Source organism: Rhipicephalus microplus, chromosome 1 (assembly GCF_043290135.1).
Source record: "Rhipicephalus microplus isolate Deutch F79 chromosome 1, USDA_Rmic, whole genome shotgun sequence".
Lineage (NCBI taxonomy): Eukaryota > Metazoa > Arthropoda > Arachnida > Ixodida > Ixodidae > Rhipicephalus > Rhipicephalus microplus.
The window spans coordinates 102,575,481-102,600,274 of record NC_134700.1 but is presented as its reverse complement, the minus strand read 5'-3'; the positions used below and the strand labels follow the sequence as shown (position 1 = coordinate 102,600,274).

The 24,794-nt window shown below is 45.7% G+C and overlaps 1 protein-coding gene across 5 annotated transcripts in view; it reads right to left on the bottom strand.

The window, feature by feature from the left end:
- LOC119178655 (uncharacterized) overlaps nucleotides 1-23,900 on the bottom strand; it is a 40,048-nt gene extending 16,148 nt beyond the window's left edge. The window contains exons 1-3 of one of the 5 annotated variants that reach the window (XM_075886457.1): nucleotides 23,752-23,833; nucleotides 23,591-23,670; nucleotides 10,353-10,425 (exon numbers count right to left, since the gene is read on the bottom strand). In XM_075886457.1, the coding sequence (XP_075742572.1) occupies nucleotides 10,353-10,395 (43 nt within the window). In that variant the 5' untranslated portion in view covers nucleotides 10,396-10,425; nucleotides 23,591-23,670; nucleotides 23,752-23,833. The other 4 variants (XM_075886467.1, XM_075886463.1, XM_075886452.1 and 1 more) reach the window with 4 other exon arrangements.
- Nucleotides 23,901-24,794: the final 894 nt, after the last annotated feature.

Below are 24,794 nucleotides of genomic sequence, written 5' to 3'. Positions count from 1 at the left end.
TGGCAACTAAAAATGTGTGTTCATTATTAAAATGACATACACCCATCCTCACATTTCTCATTAACTCATCTCGTGGTATTCAGTAGAACAAAAGTTCTACCTATATCTTTCGTAACAAGTACTCTACAATACGCCTTTTAATTTTGTATCTTGAAAGATGAGTTTTAGGGCTTTCAGTTGAGTAAGTGCATTTCCGTAAAATGCGCGAGTCACACGAGATATTTTAATTAAAATATTTTCGTGACAGAGTGTATTGATCTGTTAAGGGCAAGTATGCGTGGCAATAAATAGAAGAGTGTATTCATCAGAGGCCTTAGTTATGGGAAGCGGGTTATCGCACCTCTCTCCCAGAACTCATGCCTCGGATCAATATTATTCAGGTGGCACACAGAATGCTATGCTTTGAGATATAGACTAGTATAAACGTAAGCCGATAAAAGTCTGACGGTAATGCTCAAGTTTAATTGCTACAGCGTTTGCCTGAAAATAAAAGCGGGAGTTCACTCAGAATAACCCAAGAAGTAAATTTCATGGTTAGATTTCACTTGGACTCGGTATCACGTGAATGTTCTTTATCCTCACTCACTCAGACTCTGAGCCCCCAAAATATTGCTCATCCAGGCTAACTCAGACTAAAACTCTCAGCCAGATATAAGTCTTAGTGAGCCTGAGTGAGTGAGTGAGGCTTAGCGGATCGCTGTTTCAGTAGGTGTTCTCTTTTTTTTTGCCTAGTTAAAAGAGAACTTCGCGAATATCACATCCGTGTCCATCGGATATGGACGTGGACCTCCACGCACGTCCTCCAGGTACGGCGGCTTTGGCGCTGGCCGCATCCAGGAAGCGTACGGGACTCTACAGCGACTAAGACAGCGAGGGCGCTCTTGTTTACTCAATGAGCAGCGAAGAGCCTTCAGACGACGAAGATTTTAGAGAGTTTTAGTACTGCGTACACTGCGTACGTGGCGGCGTTGCGTACGTAAGGACGCCACGTTCTGCGTAGTGCGCATGCGCAGACCGCAACGCCCACGTATCGCGTTACGTACGCAGCCGGTACGTACGCACGAATGAGGTGCGTGCGTGCGTACGTATGAGGTGATCGCGCCAATCTCGAACAAGTTAGCGACAGCGCGAGACTTCGTTTTGCAAAATGGCGGCATCGAAGGCAAGCACCGACCGGCTCTGTGGCTCAAAATATGGCCATAATCTGGCTATAACACTTCGATTGGCTCACATTGGCTGTCAACAACACGTGCTTCTATTTTGAACTACCAGATGGCGCAACACGCTTCACGCTCGTTACGTACGCGGGTACTACGGCGTACTAAAAGCCGATTAGTGGCAAACAACGCCACGTAACGCAAGGTGCTTGCGTGATGCGCATGTAGCACCATTCCGCAGTACTAAAACTCTCTTTTAAGCTGGTGCTGAGCCGTAAAGCGAAGAGGCGGAACGTCAGAACATCTTCGTCATCGAGTACGTTGAACAACAGAGTGCTAAAGAGATCCGCGACAAACACTATCCTTTTGTTCCTGAGGTACCTTACGGTAACATGAAGCGCCTCAACAGGCAATCTGTTTCGGTGATGCTGGAAGGACTCGTGCCAAACGAGATCACAGACATCAGAGTGAACACGCGTAAGAACTTATTGGCCATCGACGTTTTACATGCTGTGGCACATAATATACTGCGCAACGTCCATGAGCTGGTGGGATTGAAAGTTCGCTCCTACGTTCCTGTGAGCTCTAAAGTCGTCACTGGAGTCATCTACGATGTGGATACTGCCACTCCCAGCTCCGACTTCGATATTCTGGTCAAACCGGCAAATGAAGCCAGCGTCATCGCAAAAGTTGTCCGTTTGGGAAACTCACGCTGCTTAAAAATCATGTTGAAGGGCAACTTTCTTCATTCACACGTAAAGGTGGGCCATTTTCGGCATTCTGTGCGACCTTTCGTACCGAAGCCCTTACAGTGTCATAAGTGCATGAAACTGGGCCACGTGAGAAGCGTATGCGAAAATACAGAGTTTTAGTACTGCATGCGCTGCGTACGTGGCGGCGTTGCGTACGTAAGGACACCATGTTTTGCATAGTGCGCATGCGCAGACCACAACGCGCACGTATCGCATTACGTACGCAGCCACCACGTACGCACGCATGAGATGCGTGCGTGCGTACGTATGAGGGGATCGCGCCGCTCTCGAACAAGTTCGCGACAGCGCGAGACTTCGTTTTGGAAAATGGCGACATCGAACACAAGCACCGACCGGCTCTGTGGCTTAAAATATGGCCATAATCTGGCTATAACACTTGGATTGGCTCACGTTGGCTGTCAACAACACGTGCTTCTATTTTGATCTACCAGATGGCGCAACACGCTTCTCGCTCGTTACGTACGCGGGTACTACGGCGTACTTGAAGCCGATTAGTGGCAAACGACGACACGTAACGCAAGGCGCTTGCATGATGCGTACGTAGCACCATTCCGCAAGACTAAAACTCTCTATTAAGACGGTGTGTCCTCGTTGCGCGGAAGCCCATTCTGCGGATGAATGTGAAGCAACTACCCTCAAATGCTCGAATTGGCATGGGTCACATGCAGCTTCGTCAAAAATGCCCCAAAATCCAAAGAGAAATAACGGTATTGAAACAAATGGTCAGAGACAATTAGTCGCATCGAGAGGCTGCCAGGACCGTCCGAAGAAGGCGTCATCGTCGCCGCAGTTCATCTAAGAATGCCGCAGACGCTGCATCGACAGCGCCGCTCCACCACACTTCTCTCTTCCACCGCCCTTGCCTCCCAGACCAAAGGCGGCCAGCACGGTCAACAAACCAATGAACAGCAATATTGCAGATGAATCAGTTTGGCCTTCATTGCCAAAATCACAGCCACCTGCAAATTCCAAGTGGACATCGACAATCACACCCTTCTATCCCGCCGCTGACAAGCTGCCTGAGGAGGACACAGAAGTCATCAGAATGTTACGAACACTGCTGGATGTCATGCGAAAGCTGTGCAGCAGTCTGAAGTCTCCACTCGCTCAGAGTGCACTACAAGTACTGGATGCTCTAAGTCCAGTATTTGCAAGTCTCCAGTAGCAACCATGGCTCGACCAATTTCCTCCTTCCGCAACGAGGTCCGACAAGCGTCGATAAGGCAGTGGAACGCGAGAGGCCTGAGATACCGCATCTCTTCATTCCGTCAGTATATATCCATGAATCATATTCCTGTAATAGTTATATGTGAACCAAACGTGCAACAACCTCCTAAACTATCAGGGTATGAATCTTTCTTTTCTTCAACATGCGAGGAACGCAGCAAGGTGGTTGTTTACATTCGCACAGATTTCACATATGTGCATCACGCAGTTCAACCGCATGATGACAATCAATATGTCTGCTTTCATGTTAAAAAGAAAAAAGTGTCCTTCACATTCATTGGTTTCTACATATGACCATCCAGACACTTTGAACAAGACTGACTACGAGGCATACTGACAACAACTATGGGCCGGTGGGTTATAACTGGAGACTTCAACGAACATCGCTTAATCTGGGGTAACTCGATGATCAACGCTAAAGGAAGAAACCTTGTGTCATTCCCCTCCAAGCACGACCTATGTTTCTTGAATGATGGCAGTCCTACATACCTGCGGGGCCTTACGGACAGCAGTTGCCTAAATTTGACTCTGGTATCCAGAAACTTACGGTCGCAAGTGCACTGGTTATCAGACATCGAAACGCATGGGAGTTACCACATTCCAACTTATATGCGAATAAGGGGTCTTACTAACTCCTCTCCTAGGACCACAATACGAAGAATTGATTGGTACAAATTTCAGCGACTCATGGAAAATACATGCCATGAAGACCCTGACCAGTACTTAGAGAATGTCATCAAAGAGGCAATGAGCGAAGCTTCTTGTCTCCTCCCGTTCACCGGCAAGCGTTCAGATTTCGACGTTGAACTGGAAAAACTGTGTGCGCTTCGCCGAAGGTCGGAAAGGAGATACAGACGGACGAAAGCAATATGCGACTCGAGGCTGGCACGACGCATACAGAAAAAAGTCAAACGACGTTTGGACAAACTTGAACAGGAACGCTGGAAATAATTCTGCGAATCATTGGATCCCCGAAAGCCGTTGTCACGCATCTGAAGCACTATTCGTGGCCTGCGCTCGACTCCACAACAAAGACATCCTTTCTTGGCTTTAGCCCTACATTTAGGCCGCACCCAACTTGAAGTGCCAAATGAGTTTTGTACGTGAATCGCTCGTGTGTCCGCCTTGTCCACTGGCACCGTTAAGAGTGTTATCCCAGAACCCCGCATCTCCGAAATGGACAATCTTTTCACTATAGAAGAACTTGACGCATCTTTCGCGGCTTCCCGACGATAATCTTCACCAGGACCCGATGGCATCACCTATGCCACTCTAGCCAACCTTCAACAGGAGGCCAGAGGACAGTTGTTTTGCTATTACAACCACTCATGGCAGGCGGGCATTGTTCCCCAGGATTGGAAGATAAGTCGACTTGTGCCACTACTCAAACTAGGAAAGTCACCATTTAATTCGACATCATTTCGCCCTATTGCCCTCGCAAGTTGCGTAGAAAAAGTCTTACAAAGGATGATACTTACACGCTTAGAATGGTACCTCGAGCGCTACAACGTATACCCAAACTGCATGACGGGTTTTCGGCGAGGTAGGTCATCTTTTAACAACGTGATTGATCTCACAACATTTATCCAGCAACAGAAGAGCCTCAAGCGCATACCACTGGCACTCTTCCTCGACGTCAAACGGGCTTATTATAACGTCACCCATGAAGCCATCCTAGACTCATTGGAAGCTGTCGGAATTGGTGGTCGGATGTTCCAATTGATCCAGGATTATTTGACGAGAAGGTCCTTTTTTTGTACAAACCACAGATGGACCTACCGCCAATTACTATACCTCACGTGGGGTCCCTCAGGGTGGCGTTTTAAGTCCCACTTTATTTAACCTTGTGATGGTAGGTCTTCGTGAAATTTGATCCAGTACTATCCTAATATTCATATATGCTGACTATATTTATCTATGGACTTGGGCTGTAACGCGTCTACAAGTACGTGCAAGACTCCAGCAGGCTGCCACCATGACATGCTCATATCTCCGCAAGCAAGGTCTTTGCGTCTCAACGGAGAAATGTGCATCGGATGCGTTTACTCGCAGAGCCATGTCACGATACCCCGTTACTATCAATAGACAAAGTATTCCATATTAGAAGAACCATCGCTTCCTGGGTGTGATTATTGACAGGGACCTTTCGTAGAGTACCCACTGTAATTACCTGAAGAGAAGGCTAACTTACTTCGTCCATATAATGCGGTTCCTTTGCGGAAAATCTTGGGGCACATCGATAAGGTCAATGATGCAGCTATACAGGGCACTGTTTCTTGGATTTTTGCGCTACAGCTTGCCGTTACCGGCAAGTACGTTCAAGACGAACATCCGCATCCTTGAAAGTTTGCAAGTACAAGCACTACGCGTGTGCTTAGGTTTGCCGCGATGAACCTCAACCTACGGGGCAATTATGATCGCAAGAGAGCACCCAATTGAAACATACATCACCACTGACAATTTGAGAGCCCACATAAGACACCTCTGCCGAGTTCCTGGTCACCATGTTGCAGTGTTGCCACTTCAAAGACCACAAGCGATGTTTTCAGAGATTATTTCTGCCCATAGAGAATGCCTTCCTTTTGGTTTCACTCCAGCAACAAGACCAGCGTCACCTCTATGGTGCCTACAACAACCACAGGTGTGCCTCACTATTCCGGGAATAACGAACAAGAGCCGTCATTCAACAGTGGTCCTACGACAGGTGACATTGTAGCTACTCAACAAAAAATACGGCCAGAGGATCCACATTTACAACGATGGATCGGTCTCGGCTGACAGCTCCACAAGTGCTGTTGTCATCGCGACGTACCAGGTCACTATAAAGTTCAAACTGTTGCATGGAACAACATCCACAGCAGCGGAGCTTGCCGCTTTATGTGCTGCTATACTTTATATCGCGGCAGCCCGACCTCAAAAATGGGCTGTGTTCAGCGACCCCAAGGCATCCCTTAAGAGTTTGCAATCAGCTTTACGACAAAGGGTGCATCAACAACTAGTAAATGAAATAAGAGAAGTGCTTCACGAAGTTTTATTGAAAGGACATGACGTGATGTTTCAGTGGTTACCGGGACAATGTGGTATTGTCGGTAATGACCTTGCTGATAATGCTGCCCGATCCGCCCACGCGGACGCCCAGACAACCCCAATTCCATTGTAGAGAACCGACGCTGCAAGAGTCCTTCACTAGTTCGCTAACACTATGTCGGAAACATGGCTGGGCGACCCCAGTGTCGGGAACTGCCGCCTACACAAATTGGACCCTTCGATAAAGCTTCAAGTTCTATCAGCCCTTCCCGCCAGGATGCAACTTTACTGTGCCGCCTCTGGTTAGGAGTAGCTTTTACGAAGGCGTACTCCTTTCACATAGGAATGACGGATAGCCCCCGATGTGAATCGTGCGACACGGACGAGACAATAGAACATCTGCTGTGTTCATGTGAACGTTTTGCGAGCGAACGCAACTTGCTACGCGAAACGTTTGAGACACTAGACGGTAGACCTTTTTTAGAAGAGAAGATCCTTGGTTCAAGGCTCTACGCGTCGCAGGCCAGCAAAGCGACGCGGGCATTGCTAAGTTTTCTAAAGACGACTGGACTACGCGACCGCTTATAAGCGTGCAATGGACAAGGTCACATCTACACACACGTTGCCCTTCACTTCTCTCTCTCTTCTCCTTTAATCCCCTCACCCCTTCCCCCAGTGCAGGGTATCAAACCGGACGTGCGTCTGGTTGACCTCCCTGCCTTTCATTTCTTCCCTTCCTCCTCCTCCTGAGTGAGTTCACTTATGAGTCAGTTTGCCTACTTTGAGAGTAATTCAGCAAGGGAATCACACAAGGGTGTTAACTTAAGTACACGCGGTTTCACACAATCTCAAAAAGATTTCCCAGCGGGCCAAAGTGCGCGTACTCTTTTCAGCGCCAAACAAGTTGGAAAGGTTGTGCAATATTACGACGAGAAATGCAAACGAAAATCGGGGGTGCAAAACTAATCACAAAATTAAGTTTGTTTATTGCGCTGAGTGTGCCGTGTATTGCCTGCTGCTGTCTTGTGATCGCTACTACGTCGGACAAACTTGTCGTTGCTTGAATGACCGGCTGCATGAGCATCATTACAATGTAAAAAAACGGGGCAGGTGGGCTCTTAGCAACACACTGTAAGAAGTGTGGTTGTATTCCCCTGTTCGACACGTGTGCGTGTTTTGTCAAGAAATAGGAATCAGCTTACATGCCAGATAATAGAGGCAGGAGAGATTGAAAAATTGGGTGACAAGTGTGTTAGTATGCCTTCTATCGCGCTGACGAAGAAGGGATTTGATTTCCTTAGTGTCCGTTATGATGCGTAGTAATGTTGCGGTTACTTCTGCGCAGGAGTTGTGCTCATCATTGTGCCCTATAAGTAGTGTTGTGATCACCAAAATAAACTGTTAAAAGTAGCGCTATGTGTGTGTGTGTGTGTGTGTGTGTGTGTGTGTGTGTGTGTGTGTGTGCGCGCGCGTGTGTGTGTGTGTGTGTGTGTGTGTGTGTGTGTGTGTGTGTGTGTGTCCTTTCTTTGTGTATTCGTATTCAGTGCGCTCTTACCCTTCTTAGACATGGAATACCAAAACGCCCACCTTTCCAACTTGGTGAACTTCATTTTTAGTACAACGGGCCCTATCCTAAGTTTTCTTCGTGACCCAAGTGCTACTGTTGCATTAATTTCTGCCATGGAGTGCAAATGCCGCTCGCTTACGTTCTGTGTTCGCAATAAGGCGATACCACTTGAGCTCAGTACTCTGTTCGACTGAACATTCTTCGAGGATTTGCAAGATACTCAAGTCTGAATGGCAAAGGCAAGTGTGGTTGCACCGCCAGTATCTGGAGCTACAAATTCAAGGCGAACAAAAGGCTGGAACTTTCAGAAAAGTTCTTCAGGAGTACCTCAAGCTGATCAACAGGACTACTGATTTCTTATGGCAGTGGGAGCTGGCGTATCTCCGAACGCGTCTTCCTGCGAAAAATCCTGCACTCACAAATCCTCTTCACATGTCTGAGGGTGTGTATCTACCAGAACCACTCAAGAAGGTCCTCTCTCTAGGACCGAAGTTTGCGGTCGAAACTAAACAGTCACGCCATGAATTGTTGTCCTTCGTTAGACACATCTCCAAGGATGTGCCAGAAGAGGAAGCACGCCGCATTGTCTCAGCAGGTGTTTACGTCGTCTCTCGATGCAAGATGCCCGATTCAAAACTTTCTATTAAGCGTGCTGGCTTCTATTTGGTGGATAATGCGTGGTGTGTGTTGCCTGCGGACAAAGAGGGAGGATTCGCTGTATTCTCCTCTGTTCAGTATCAAGAAAAGGCTGGCGAAGCCATCTCTGTGGTCTTTGACAGTCGCAGTAATGCGTGTCTTTCAAAAATAAGAAGTGAGGTTAAGAAACTGTGTAAGCGGTTGAAGCTAGATAAACTGGTCAGCAGTATTGAGAAGGAAACGCGCGATTGTTTAACAGTGTTTTTCACGGCAAAGACACATAAAGTAGGTGTGCCATTAAGAGTTATAATCTCTGAATGTGACACTTGGCAAACGCAAGTAGCGTTGTTTCTGCAAGCAAACCTCGATATTTTACCAATCTGTGACCCTTTCCTTGTCAGAAATTCGGGAGAGGTTATTAACTTTATGAATGTCAATCATGACGTACGCCTCCAGGCCTTTTCTATTGACGTAAAGGTTTGTTTTACTCTATTCCTCATTAAGATTTGTTAGGTTCTGTTGAAAAAGTCATTGATGAGTATGGTGTAATTAGATTTCAAAACAAGGTTGGTCTTTCATGTGGGCATTTCTTAGAACATCTGACGGGCTACCTTAACTCTATCTTTATTTTATGGGAGGATTGTTCACAGCTGCAGAAAAGAGGCATCTGCATTGGTTCTTTCCTGGCTGCCCGACTGAGTGACTTGTTTTTAGCTGAGCTTTGTTTAAAGCTGTGGGAAAGGTTGAACGGTACGAAGGTAGTTAGAACATTTAGATATGTAGATGATTTCTTGTTTTTTGTGGATTGTCCTACCGAGCGGCTAGTTGCTGAGTTCAATGGCCTTTTACCAGTAATCAAGGATTGTCTTGAGCCCTTAGGGTGACGCATGAGCTTCCGCAGAATGGCACCATGAGGTTTCTGGACCTTCGCCGGTCGTTCGACTGCAATCATACCTTCTGGCATTATAAACCTCGTGCAAGTAAACCCCTTCTTCTCTACCACTCAGCACATTGCAAATTAGATAAGAGGGCGATTACGAAGCTTTGCTTCAAGAATGCCCTAACGAAGTCGTGTCACCATATGGTCCAATTCAGTTTAGATCAGCAAAGAAAGAGGTTGCTGGAAGCCGGGTTTCCCCAGGCTTTGCTTGTCTACGTAGTTAAATGTATCTTGAAGGACAGCAAAAACAAAAACCGAAATGCGGCGAGATTATTTGAGCAAGGGAATCGCACAAGGGTGTTACCTTTCGTACACGCGGTCCACATAATCTCAAAAAGATTGCCCAGCGGGCCAAAGTGCGCGTGCTCTTTTCAGCGCCAAACAAGTTGGAAAGGTTGTGCGAGATTACAACGAGAAATGCAAACGAAAATCGGGTGTGCAAAACTAATCACAAAATTTAGTTTGTTGATTGCGCTGTATGTGCCGTGTATTGCCTGCTGCTATCTTGTGGTCGCTGCTATGTCGGACAAACCGGTCGTTGCTTGAATGACCGTCTGCGTGAGCATCATTACAATGTAAAAAAAAAACGGGGCAGGTGGGTTCTTAGCAATACATTGTAAGAAGTTTGGTTGTATGCCCCTGTTCGACACGTGCGGGGTTTTGTCAAGAAATAGGAATCCGCTTACACGCGAGGTAATAGAGGCAGGAGAGATTGAAAAGTTGGGTGACAAGTGTGTTAGTATGCCTTCTATCACGCTGACGAAGAAGGTATTTAATTTTTTTGATGTCCGTCATGATGCGTAGTAATGTTAAATGTAGCGCTATGCGTGCGTGTGTCCTTTCTTTGTGTATTCGTATTCAGTGCACTCTTACCATTCTTAAAAGTGGAATACTAACACGCCCACCTTTTCACCTTAGTGAACTCCAAAACAATGACTCATTACATAAAATTAGGACAACTTTACCTTGAGAATGCCATGTGAGTACCACTTTCACACGAGTATTGTGCAGTAAAGCATGCTCACCGATCAGGCAAGGTAATAACGCGATCCCCAAGAAAGTCCGCATGTAGACAACAAGGTAGTACCGATGAAAGACCTGGGTTTAAATGGGGTCGAAATGAAAGGTAATAATTATAGCAGTAAATAATAGCATTATGCAAACAGTGAATTTTGAACTCGAATACAAATTGAATAGTGATGACAAAAATCGCATACAAATAGGGATCACATACTGTTCGAATAGTTTTTCTATAGTAAGTAGGCCAATTATAAAAGAGTCATAGGAGACCACAACATTTTATTTGCAATAAGTTTTCAAAAACTTTCACCAAAGACAACTAAAGCCAGTCTTAATTGACTCCAAATAGAATCAATGCGAGGAGGAAGAATAAATGTTTACTTTTCGAAACGGTATATTGGTGTAGGTTCCGTTAAAACTAAGGAAAGCTCGTATACAGTAATCACTAGGGCCTTCCTAATATTTTGCAACTGTAGGTTCGAATAAAATGCTCACTAACGTATACATTTTAGGTTTTGGCGGCTGACTTTGAATGAAATGGCGACACTAAAACTGTACAATTTTCAACCAAACACAAATACAGCTAAGGATGTATAGAAACAGATCAACCTGTTATCACAAACCGGCCTGCGCACGGAAAGGAAGTAGTGGTGGGTGTTTACATTTTAACGCACAGTTCAATGAGCACTTTTAATAGACAAACGTAGGCAGGGCGAACTTGTGCCCGAGAATAATAACACAGCTAGAAATGAATCTCCTAGCAGTCCCGAGGATTCATTTCTGCTTCTTTCTCCACGTTCTTTTTTTCAACACGGTTCGCGCGCAGCTGGGCCCCGCAGGCTCGTGTGTCGCAAACCATCTAGAGGGCACAAGTATCGGCTAGCGCGCGAACCTTGAAGTCACATTGTGTCATTGCCCCTCTTTCCAGAGTGCATCGTCATGATGCTTGTGTTGAACTGGTTGCATGGCAGTCATTCACAAACCCTCGTCGTGGATGTCGTTAACGTCAAACAACGTTGTGTCCTCGGCGTTTCATTGGCTGTCGTGATAAGGTTTCTTCTTGACAACATGCACAGTTTCCGTGCGATGCCGCCGTCGGGATTAATATCCTGTCCTTCTGGCATAACTTCGTAGTTGTGCGAGCCTACACGGCGGAGCACTCTGTATGGACCGAAATAGCGGCGAAGCAGTTTTTCTGACAGTTCACCTATTCTTACAGCAATCGCGTGAAGCTTGCTTTCGGCGTGAAGCTTGCTTACAGCGTGAAGCTTGCTTTCGCATGCTTCACGCTCATTAAAGCCAAATGTTACTTTTCATATAATGTGCTACGATCATTATACTTCTCTATATTTCACTCTCAACTCAGTTATTGTAGCGAAATATGGGGCTTTACTTATCTAACGTATATAGCACCGATCATACGATTGCAAAAACGCGCCTTAAGAATTATTACGGCATCGTCCTCTTGTTGCCCAAGCTCAGATTTGTTTTCATCTACTCAGATACTGCCTTTCACGTCTCAGCGAAATTATAAAACCGCGGTGTTGATAAATTCTATCATTAACACCAATTTTCCACTACCTGTGAGTGCGTTTTCTACACCGACCCGTAACACAAGGCATGCAGGCAATGGCAACTTCAACCTCCCTACTTGTAGGAATGTATATGGCGAACGGTTAATACAATTCACTGGTGCTAAAATCTGGAACACAATTCCACTTGAAATTAAACTTGCCCGCAACTTTAAATTCACTTGTAAAATGCATTTTGTAAGTTTTTTATGTTCTTAACCAAAGTTATGCTCACGTCCACACTTTTTTATGACTCATCTGGCATAGTTCTATTTCTTTCCTTCTTTTTGTTTCTAGTTCTGAAGTGAATTCGATTGTATTGATTCTTCAACGCAGTCAGTTTTTGTGCACAAATTGTGCCAAATGTTTTGTGGTACCACTATCTTCTGTATTGTTACAATGTATGCCTTTAGTTCTTTATCACTTGTGTATTAAAAGTATTTTGCAGCAATTTAGCATTTACTGTCATGTGTATTTAATTCCATAAAATATACCTTAAAAGCTACCCTGTCATTGATTTTGTGTATAGATTCATAATCATATTAACTGCACCTCTGCTCCTGACATGTAATAAAATAATCATGTAATAGATTGGACCACTGACTAGCCACACAGGCTAATGGTCCAAATACTTTTGTAACCATGTTTTTGTATTACGTTGATTGAATAAACACTGAATGAATGAATCCACACCCATACTCTATCTTCTGGTGCGTACTGGACGTCCCTTCTTCGCAGATTGTATCGGCGCATGTCAGTTTTCTCCTGTTGAAGAATGCGGTATATTGCCAGCTGCCTGACTTCTTCTGCTCTTTGTATGTAGTCCTGAACGTCCTAGTCATTCTCGGACGTCTCGTCAATAGTTAACAATGCATCTAAAGGTGTCGTTACTAGCCGGCCAAAAATAAGCTGGAATGGCGTCATCCGTGTTGTATCTTGCATCGCGGTGTTATAGGCGTATGTTGCACAGGGTAATATTTTATCTCAAGTACGCTGTTCTATATACGTGTACATTGATAACATATTCCAGCGTTCTCTTAAATCGTTCGGTAAGATCATTCACTTGAGGATGATATGCCGTCATTTTCGTATGACTGGCGTGCGCAAATTTCATAATACATTTTATCAGGTTGGCCGTAAATGCAGTTCCATGGTCCATGATCAATGCGCTTGGAGCCCCGTGCTGCAGTACTATGTTGGAGACGAAGAATTCGGCTACTTCAATGCTGATCCTCTACCCAGAGTCGCTGTCTTAGCATATCGGGTTAGATAGTTGGTCGCAACTGTTATCCACTGTTTTTTTTCGATGACGACGTAGGAAATGGGCCCAGTAGGTCCATTCCGTCTTGTGTGAATAGGGCCTCTGGTGGTTCTATCGGTTGAAAGAGACCTGCTGGTTTTAGCGGTGGGGTTTACGTCTTTGGCAGTTCCGGCAAGTTTTGACATAGTGTCGTACAGAGCTAAGCAGCTTCAGCCACTAGTATTTAGTGTAGATGCGGGCTAACGTTCTGTTTACCCCAAAATGTCCAACTGATGAATTGTAGTGGCAAGCCTCCAAAATCTCTGGTCGCAAATGTGAAGGGACGACAAACAGGAATATTGCTGCATTGTTGTTTCTTGTATGTTGTTTCGTAGGACGAACGCTGAGAAGCCGCGGCCAAAAGGTCGTGGAACATCGACAGACTGTTTTTCAAAGTACTTGATCAAGAGGAGTAGCTCAGGGTTGAATCGCTGATGATGTGCCAACTTTGACGGTGTCACAGCTCCCAAGAAAACAAAATATTCACCGTCATTGGTGGAAGCAGAAGCAGGTGGTTCAATCAGAGCACATGACAAGCAATCCACATAACTGTTCTTGCGACCTGACTTTTACACAAGCGTGAGATAGTACTCCTGTAATCGCAGGCTCCTTCGTGCAAGCCATCCACCTGGGTCCTCGAGATTAGCCAGTCAGCATAGCGAATATTCGTAGCTTATAGCTCGAAAAGGCCTACCATATAATTATGGTGGAAACTTGCTGATAGTCCATACCACGGCAAGAGATTCTTTCTCGGTCGCAGAGTTGTTCACCTCAGCTTTCGAAAGAGTGTGACTGGCATACGCAATGACTTGTTCTTGACCATTTTGCCATTGGATAAGCATGGCCCCAAGACCTAAATTGCTCGAATCCGTGTAGATATCGGTTTCCACTTCTTCGTCAAAATACGCCAGAATAGGATGGCTTTGAAGACACTTCCGCAGTTCACTGCAGACAGCCTCTTGTTCAGCAAGTTATACAAAAGGCATTTCCTCTTTCGTCAGCTGGGTCAGTGGTTCAGCGATTTGTAAAAAAGTTTTAACGAACCCTCGATAACTTATCCCTCTTATCAAGACAAGACGTCATGCTATTACTAAAGAAACAGATCTTCGACTCAAAAACGGGAAATGTCTGTGGCATACTCGTCCTAGACCTCAATAAAGCATTCGACATTGTCTCCCACTGTGTTATACTGGAATCCATTGCCAGCCTTGGTCTCGGTAAAAGATTCACGGCATTCGTTCTTACCTACAAGACCGAAAGGCCAATATTCGAATATCGCAACTTACATCCGACCCGCATACATAAGGTTCCAACGGAACACCACATGGGACAGTCATTTCTCCACTCCTTTTTAACATCGTAATGAAGGGACTGTCTGACAGCTCCGCGACATTCCTAGCATAACCATGCTATATACACACATAATATCACCATCTGGTGCCCGGGAGGCTCCTTGGCGGAGTTAGAGCAGGCCCTTTAAACCACTCCCGATACCACGGAAGCCTACCTCAAAAACACTGGAATGCGACTGTCGCCTACGAAATCAGAGTTGCTGCTATACCGGCCATCTCGCCAAGGCATTCCTAATTTAATGCTCTTATATGAACTACTTATCGCGCTAAAATTCAAAGGCGGGCAACGAATACTCCGCGTAGACTCTCCACGCAATCTCGGCCTCCTAATCGAGGCCACTGTTTGCCATGCATGAACGATAACACACATCGCAGCAAAAAACGAAAAACATGCTCCGACTGATTCAGCGAGTCTCACGTCACAAAAGAGGCCTTGGAGAAGCCAACCTTCGGCGCGCATACCATGCGTTCCTGATAATCCGTATAAATTACGTCGCCTATGCCCACAACTGGACGAAAGTGGAAAAGATAAAACTAAACACGCTCATGCGCAAAATCATTAAAAAAGTCCTTCGTTTACCTCAAACACGAATACTTCCCGTCTCGACTAACTGGGAATGCACAAAAACATCGATAAAGTGATCGAGGCCCAAACCACGGCCCAAGTGGTTCCCTCTCCTCCTTCAAGGCAGGCCGCCAACTTCTTAGTGAGGCTGGCATGTCCCCACATCCCTACCTTGAACGCGCAGTAACCCTCCCTAGAGCTGTTCGCGCTACCTACACGTTAAACCCATTTCCGCGAAATGTTCACCCGCAGCACAACAAAGGCAGATGCCTGGCCCACGCTCGCGCGATCCTCAACCGTACCACTCCGAATCGTAACTCTACTGTCTTCATCGATGCGGCACAATACAATAACTCCTCCACCTTCACACTAGCGGTAGTAGATGGCGACGGAGCCTTACGCTCAGTCGCCTCGGTTAGGCTAGCAACGAGCGCCATAGCCGAGCAGGTTGCTATAGCTTTAGCGATGGTCGACCCCTCACACACCCATTTCTTCACAAACTTTCGGGCTGCCACTCAGGCTCACGAAAGCGGCAACATCGCTCGAGAAGCAGCCCACATTCTACAAACACGCAATTGCATGGGCTTGCACTACCTCTCTTGGTTTCTTGACCACATGGGCAAAGAGGCACACCCACAGCAACCCAACCTCAAAGAAATGGCTCATGATCGAGCGCGAGAACTGACCCGCTGCGACGATCAATCAGCCACCGAAAAGCTGGGCCCAGACGAACAGCTTATTGATATTTTACTCACCTTTAACGAAATTACCTCCTGCTACCGAAGCAAAAGAAGCCAATACCCTTTACTACATGCAAAGCTCGAACAAGCGCAAGAGGTAGTTTTTCACATGCTACAAACGAGTACGTACCAATCACGGAGCCGACTCAGCCGTTACAACTGAGACATATATTCACAATGCCCAGACAGCTCAGAAGTGCTCTGCCAATGTCCCGCGTTACCTCGAGGACCTCTCACCAGTGAGTCCGACTGGGAAGAAGCACTCAGGAGCCCTAGTCTCAGATAACAACAAAAGGCAGTCCAGAGGGCCCTAGAACTGGCGGAACGCCACCTAGTTCCCACCCCGACTCGGGCGCCGCTTACAATAGCGGCTGCTAGAGTGTTGCTCGTGGACATCCTGGTGGCTTAAACTCCTCAGGATAATTTAATAACGTTCTTGACTGACTGACTGACCATCGATAATGGGTGCAGAGACCTAAAAATCGCCTAACAGCCTTCTTGTGTGTTGGCTTCGGAAATTTCGCTACGGCCTGAGATTTTGCAGGGTCTGGGCGGACGCCTTGTGCACTGATGACATAGCCGAGAAAAAGGAGCTCGCGGAAGTCGAGATGACATTTCTGTGGTTTTATCGTCAAGTCCGCCGACTTGATAGCAGTGAGCATGACCCGGAGCCTTTGCAATTGTTGCTCGAAGGTAGCAGAAAAGACTACAACATTTTCGAGATAAACCAGGCACGACTGCCCTTTCAGACCGCACAGCACCGTGTCCATCATCTGTTAGAATGTGACGGATGCTGAACAAGGGCCATTAGGTAGTACCCTGAACTCATATAAACCATCTGGTGTTACAAACGCTGTCTTTTCGCATTAGTTTTTCTGCATCAGCGTCGTCGACAGTGCCCTTGCATCCACAGGTCAATGACTCCAGTTCCCCCGACGCGGACTTGAGGAACGAGACCTTGGGGAGCTTGCTGAAGGTAGGGGGCTAGGCAATTTGTACCTCCCCGTGATCGCTGTTCGGGGTTAATGTCGTTGGGAGTCACTTGAACTTTGACGACTCGACACGTATTCTTCAATTTTGAAGGGGCACTCACCATTTCGTGGTCGAGGTGCATTGACAAAAAAACCACGTAGTCCTGCCTGGCGGTAGTCGCAGGTTAAGTAGAGCCGACCAGCCTCCCTACAAAAGTAACAAAGCGGTATCTTGCCAGGAGTGCACCAGACATCGCCGTTCCTGAGTCTACTCTCGAGCATTGGCTACAGGGTGCTCGGCGGTATCGGGTACTGCATAGGTGTAGCCGCTGCGACGTCCGCACGTCCTGGAAGTCCTCGCAGTAGCACATGAGTATACGTCATTCTTGTCAGCTGTTGTAGCGGTGGTTCTCGCTGTTCGTTGCTCTAAGGTTCGAGTACCACCTACCTGACCTCCTCACGGCTCACGTCAGCCAGAAACGAAAGCATTGGAGCGTTCTAGTCAAGGCGCTGCTTTTGGAGCTCTCCTCACACAACTGACCACACTAGCTCGCGTAGTGCTTCCATGTTGTTCCCGAAGACTAGTGGCAGCATGTCCAGGAAAGTGATGATCACATTCCGGTTGTATAACCTTGGTCGCAACTGTAGCGTCCTTTCCATCATATAGTCACTTCGGAACAAAACTCGGCGACGGTGCACGGTGGGCTCCAAATTTGTCCGGCAAAGAGTTTTTGCTTCCCGCCTCGCATCAGATGCGCAGCTTCCTGTCTTCGCTAATATTTGGATCCACTCGGCGGAATAGGCGAGACATATCTTCCACATACATGGCGACACTTTTAATATTGCCCTGATTTCTTGTCTGGAGCGCAGCTTCAGCTCTCTTTTCGTGGTCTGTGTTCGAGAAAGCAGCGAGCAGCTCCCATAGTAAGTAATTCCACGACCAGACAGCAGCTTCGTGGTTGTATTACCACGTTCGTGCGCTATCTTCCATAGCGGAGTAAACACTTCTAAGTTTGCGCTCTTCCCCATGTCCGTCAGCATTTGCGACGTGTTCAAATGGTTCAAGCCAGACTTCCCCGTCCTCGTAGCTTTCGCCGTGGAAAGCCTTTGGTAGCATTGGCCGGTTCACTACAATGTTGGCTAGAGTGACCTGAGCTGTCATGTCAGCTGCGTACCCGTTCACAGCCGTTGAGGTTTTAAGGGAAGTCGATAAAGGTGAAAATTCAGGACCCTCACCACGTAGGCGTCGACTGCAGCGCTGATGAACAGGCCGTCAGCTCGTTGGGTCCAAATCACTGTGGTTCTGGATTGTGCTCCCTCACTCGATAGGGGCTTGGAATCGTACCCCGCACCTCCACCAAATTTGTAACGCACAGTTCAATGAACACGTTTAATAGACAAACGTAGGCAGGGTGAACTTGTGCCCGAAAATAATAACACAGCTAAAACTTAATCTCCTTGTGCTCCCGAGGATTCACTTCTGGTTCCTTCTCCTCACTATTTTTTTTCCAACACGGGTCGTGCGCAGCTAGGCCACACAGGCTCGTGCGCCGCGAACCATCCGGAGGGCAGAAGTATCGGTTAGTCCACGTAACTTGAAGTCACATTTTGTCAATATCCACATCTACAAAAACAATTTGCGCAAACATAACATTTGCATCTGTTGTTTCTCATGAAGCTGCAAGCAGTTGTAGTCCCCCCTCCAGTTAATACAAGATAAAAGAGAGAGCTTAATAACGTGATACAACTTCAGCATCGTAAAAAGTGACCAATAACGGATTTATATTATACCATAGGTAGTCTTGTAAGAAATTTCGCTGTGTGCAGAAAACTTTAGAGATTGAAAAAAGAAGAATGGCCTAGCTGTTTTAAACCTTTGTTGTTTTGGGGCTCAACCGTCGGGGCTGGTTAATGAAAAACTATTTGAATCACCACATTGAATGAGTGCACCGCTTTGAGTGAGTGTACCGATTTCAGACGGCGACACCGCCACGCCAACCACGAATAGTGTGAGTGAAAATTGTTATAAAATCAGCAACTAACCCAATAATTTATTTCGACAAGTTAGAGAAAAGACACATGAGTGCACTTTAAGAAAAAAAAAACGGTCTAAAGAGGGCACGGCATCGTGCCACTCTTCGGGTATCTAATTGACAATTTTTAGAAAGTCGAAGCAGAAAAAGAGGGTTAGCGTTTTCAGGCGAGCCACAGCACTCTCGTGAGGCCCGTTTCAATGGGCTTCCGCTATAGTGAAGTAGTTCACTATAGTTTCCATGATGAGGGTGACGCCGTGTACGCCATACATATCGCGTGTTTGCCGTTCGGCGCCAGTGTGGTGGCACCACGCGCCCCGTGCCGTGGCTCGTTCGCTCACCCACGGATCCGGATAGACACAAAGAGGCTTCCTCTCCCAGTCTTCCCATTTTTTTGGAGAGGAGGGGGGGATTGCGCTGTATTCGTTACGCAGGTTGCATGTCTTGTACTGTTGTGAGCTTCGTGCTCGAGCGAATACTCGCCTTTCGGTGACGGTCACTCGAGGCTCCGTGATCGAAGTGATGCTTGGAGGGCAGTATACTCATCGAATTGCGCACACAAAAAACGTGCGCCTGTTAACGGGCAGTGTACTGCTTCTGTAGGTGCTAAATACACAACTAATATTGGTTTTTGTTGCTTTAAAGACTAAATGTTCAGGTGCTGATGCAGTGTGACACTTCCACCACGTAAGTATTTGTCACTCAATTTTGGACACGCCTCACCGGTAACGTGAAAAGCTGAAAATTTTAGACGGAGTGCATTGTTGCGGTTGCCGCAATGCGCTTTTTTTTCCCTCGTTCATGTTCGCTGTTTCCGTGATCTGCCTTCATTGACTACAATGTGTGGCGTTACAAGAGAATCGAGTGGAGTGAGTTTACGGAGCTATGTGCGGCAGTTATAGCATGTGCCACGCCTGATGTCTACGTAGACGGCATGCGCACTGTGGGTGTCGTTTGGGTGCTCGTACGTTCAAGTGTTTGAGTATTTGAGGACGACTAGCGTTTGTAGAACGCGCGGTCAGCAACCGCTCACGGCATGTCACTGGTTGCCAGATAATGCGCTTGAGTGTCGGAATATCCCAGCGCGAAGCCGCGGTTATTATGAAGGTGAATTTTGAAGCGATTGATCACAAAAGAAGAGCTTTCATTCGTGCGTAACCAGCGTCATTGCGAATCCAGGTTCCCGCCTTCTCTTGTACGATTCTTCTTCTGCGCGATTGTCACCAAGTGACGTGTTACGAAAGCTAATACTTGCAAGTTTTTTTTGCAGGATAACGGCAAAAAACATGGTTTATTACCATGCCTGCTTGCATTTGTTCTGAGCCGTCATTGTGTCTTTGTAAGCTACTCATTTTGTACGTGTACCGAACTCTTACCACTATTGTATTTTCTGATCATAATATTGCGTTCTGCTTTTCACGTATTATTTTTAATGGCTGCTCACGTTGAAGAAGAGCGACTACATATCGATTCACAAATGTAAGTCTTGTCAAACCTCAATGGCTCCTTGATTTATTTATATTCATATGGAATACATATGGAAACATGATGCCAATATCTGCATTTTGTTTAGCACTAGAAGACGCTATGGACATCACAGTTACACCGTTAGGTTGGTTATACTCTTAGAGGCACGTAAATTAGGAGTATACTACTAGCTTCATTGGAAATCACAGACCATTTTTTTCCGCGGTTTCTATGGTATACCCTGCTGAAAAATGTGTGCCGACTTCAGACGACTTTTATTGAAATATAGTTGAAATTACACTCGTCTTTACTTTGCGGTCGCTGGTCAAAACATGCCAAATTGTAGTTGTTTAAAATGTAAAAAATAAATGCTTTACGTTTTACAGCAGTAATAGCACAAAAGTAAAGCATGGGTCAATTGAGTAGCCTAAAATAGCTGTGGAATCACCTAATGTTTCTGTGGGTGTCGTCTGATCCACGTAGAGTGTTGCTGGTAAGATTCCTCTCTCTCTTTAAGAAGTGGTAATGTGATCCCTCGAATGAAAGTCCTTCCACTTTTCTTATGAGGATGTCCCACCGCGTTGGTCTAGTGGCTAAGGTACTCGGCTGCTGACCTGCAGGTCGCGGTATCAAATGCCGGCTGCGGTGGCTGCATTTCCAATGGAGGCGGAAATGTTGTTGGCCCGTGTGCACAAACTCGGGTGCAGGTTAAAGAGACCCAGGTGGTCGAAATTTCCGGAGCCCTTCACTACGGTGTCTCTCATAATCATATGGTGGTTTTGGGACATTAAACCCCACATATCAATCAATCATATCAATAAGTCTTCCTAAGAGGGTCTGGAGAATGTTCAAGATTGCTCCGTCTATGATCCATCATGAGAGTCACCATGCCTTTTTAAATAAAGTTGTATACGTGGCAAATCACAACTCTCTGAAAAGAGTCACACATATTCGTTCTTTTTCTTAAAGTGTGCGGCCTCTTTAATGTGTTTGGCGGTAGTGCAAAAGCATAACTTGCAGCATGATTTCGCATGACTGCGTTACGATAATGAACTTATAAAGGTTAGGGAAAACCAGTGTAATCTTAAGCCATTTTAAAAGTTTTTGACATGTGGCATACGTTTCTTAAATCTAGAACATGACGTTAAACTATAATGAGGATGTGTTTGCTTTTGTTTGATTATTACATGCTGCGATAAAGACAAAAAAGGTTTGGCGGTAGGGCAGTTTGTTAAACGCCTGCTAGCTACTTTCACGGGTCGGGAGGTGATCGGCTCGACTCCTGTGAACGCAACTTTTTCTTCCAATTTCTTTCGTTTTCATCTCGTAGCGTTAATTTTTGCTGACGTATGTCTGTAGCCTATACACTTGATCTAAAACTGTGGCATAAAACACTTTATCGCTGAAAAGCGACTCAAGGTCCTACAGGTAGATACAACGGTCGCTCCTTGATGTCGTGCTACGATGCCGCATCAACATGTCAGCGTTTGAAATGTGGTTTTCTTAACTTTGCGAAGCTAAGGAAACCCAATAAGAACAAGTACAAAACAGATATGCTTAAAAAACAGAGTGCCAAAAATGATAGCCTAAAGGTCGAAACCCTACTCAGTGACATAATGGCCCCAACAGAACATATGACGAAGAAGAAAATTTTATTTCTGTGATTCAGGTTTATCTATATATTGGTAAAACACTAAAAACAAGGTAGTGCATGGTCAATAGTTTGCAATGTCTAAATTGTGGATATCATGTTCTGTGGCACTTTGTAGGTCGAGAAACTTTGGTAAACGCAATGCGCACTTTGTACCACCAGTTGGACGTTCTAATGCCATGCCCAATAGAAATAGCAGGCACTCAGAGTAATTAATTACAATTACTCAAATTTCTCATAATTCATCACAAGACTTCAATAAATAATATAAAATACTGCTTGGTTCTTCCTTATTTTATTCATGAAGTTGCATGCCCATGCAAAAAATTAGGAATAAAAATAGTCACAGCTTTGCCGCAAAGGCAAAGCAACGATCGCAATAGTAACAAATTGAAAAGTCACGCGCAAAATGGCCAGCAGATTGAAAGGTGCTTCGCGTTTGTCACGCACAAACGACACACGAAACGTACTCTCAAGTGCAGATAAACGTGAATAAGCGTCTCAGTTGTTGCTTCACTGTGTCTGTAAAATGCGCTCTTTTCGCAAACGAACACTGTGCAACAAATAGAGTGACCTTTGTGCGCTCTGTAAATACAACAGAATTGTTCCAATAAAATCCAAAGGCCAGCCAAGACGTACGATTCTCCCCACCACGAGATAAGGGTGCGTGAGTGAGCGTCGACCCCCTGCTCTTCGCGGGGCAAAGTGAGCGTGGAAGATGAGAACGCGCGCCGCCCCGTCGTGATGACGTTGCTACGCGCCCTCGTTGCGCCATCTTGCTGGTAATGCTAAAAGTACCGCCCCCCCTCCCAACCTTTGCCCCCCGATATGGTCGTCAGCAGCAGTTAGAGTTAGATATAAATAGCTTGCCGTTTGAACGTTCAAGGATTTGCTCCTTGCTCCTCCATGGCTCAGTTGTTAACGCCTCGCACTCACGATTGAGGGGACCTAAGTTCAATTCAGCGTGCCGGAGTCTTTTTCTGGATTTTTTTTTCCTGTATTCTGATATATGTATATACATGTACATATATGGTGAGTGATGGTGACGCCTACGTTGACACCGACGCTGGCGCAAAATTCAGCTGAGAGTGTTCATATAATTGCTATCGCAATAAAGATAGTTTAAAAGCCTCCTTGACCGTCACATGAATCGGCATAAGACGACAGTAAAGTGTACCCTCGCCGAAGTGGTTTAATGTTTTATACAGTGATACAAAAGAGCTTACACAATATCTTTTAATATCTGGGGGCTATAGCACCATTTATTATCAATGCTTTCACAATGACACTATGTTGTACATCTCCATCCCAACAATTAACGGCTATGATAACTGAATGAAAGAACGCTTCTGGTAGCTGTAGTAGTCAATGGTGAGATTGTAATTAGAGAAAGCGTAGTCACAGCCAACAAAGCCCCGCTGTGTGAAAGCAAACATTGGACTCATTTAGCTCCGGCAACGGCACATCTATGACGTAAGTTTGTCAAGGAGGTCATGGGGATACAAGAAACGCTCGTGCACGTCACACTCGATTCTTTGTCATTGTTACAAATTCGTAAACCCCATGCAGAACGTTCATATTCGCTATACTTACTTAAGCCTTGGTTACATAAATAGCGCTGTGTCAGTTCTAATCAGTGAGAGGTTGGAACCTTCCATCGGACTGCAGCCCGTCTACCAAAGTAATAGAAGATGACGCAAGTTTCTACGCACACACTTTCGGCGCACCTGCGTTGGCGGAGCAAGAAAACTTACTTTCTGGCCTGTCGAGAAGTGCCTGCTGCAACGACCGCGAGGAAAAATGCGCCACCGTCTACGATAATCATATTCCTTGCTAACCAAAAAGTTATGTTGACTTCTAAGTCCTAGTCAGCTTTCTTTTAAAAACATTACTCCTTCCCTTTGTGTCTAAGTGAAGGCAGCAGCATTTTCTACCTCGCGGTTTCAATTTTTTCGTATTCGGCAGCGTCGCTAGCGAACAAAGCGCATTGTTGAATGTTAGCCTGCCACGAAAACTTCGTACGTTCAGGTGTCGGTATATCAAGGTTATAGCAGCCTAAAAAGCCACTTGCATTTCAACGAAGCCAATGCGCCAGCGTAACACAATAAGAGTACGCTTTTTATGGGCGAGGAGGAAAAAATGTGAACACTGAGTGCCTCTTAGCAACATGCAGTACTTTTAAACAATAAACAGAAGCATCTTCGTCGTGGTGACTCCAAAAACCAGACGTTGCACTTTTAGGAGTGACGTGACTGAGGAAACCAAGTCTAGATAACAGTGGAATACAAGCGCTGGTGTACCCTGATTTTTGTGAAATTAAAATCTTTCTTGGTAATAAAAACTGTCCACTACGGCGTTGTCAAATGAACCAAGTGTGCATTGTTCTGAGTGAGAGTGAAAAAAATGTTGACTGCCTCTCACCGATTGATTTTTCACGCATTTTCAATGTTTTCAAATACGACAAACTCAGTGTTGCGTGTTGCAAAGAGCAATTGGATTCATTATTATGGCTTTTCTGACAAGCCTGGGGGAGCTGTGCTATTGCAATTAACTCTCCTACGGATGTCCCCAACGTGATGTAGATGTATTGGAAAACTACAAAGAAGGAGAGAACAAAAAGGAAAAGAAAGGCAAGGTAGGGGGTAAAGTATTGTATGTATAACGCTTGCATGGAACATAAACCAATCATTGTGTTCATGTACAACGTTGCGCAGCGCCAGCACACTATGCATCGTACCATGTTCGTTGCTTGGTCTCTATGTATTTCAGAACCTAAAAAAATTGTGCATTTTTCTTT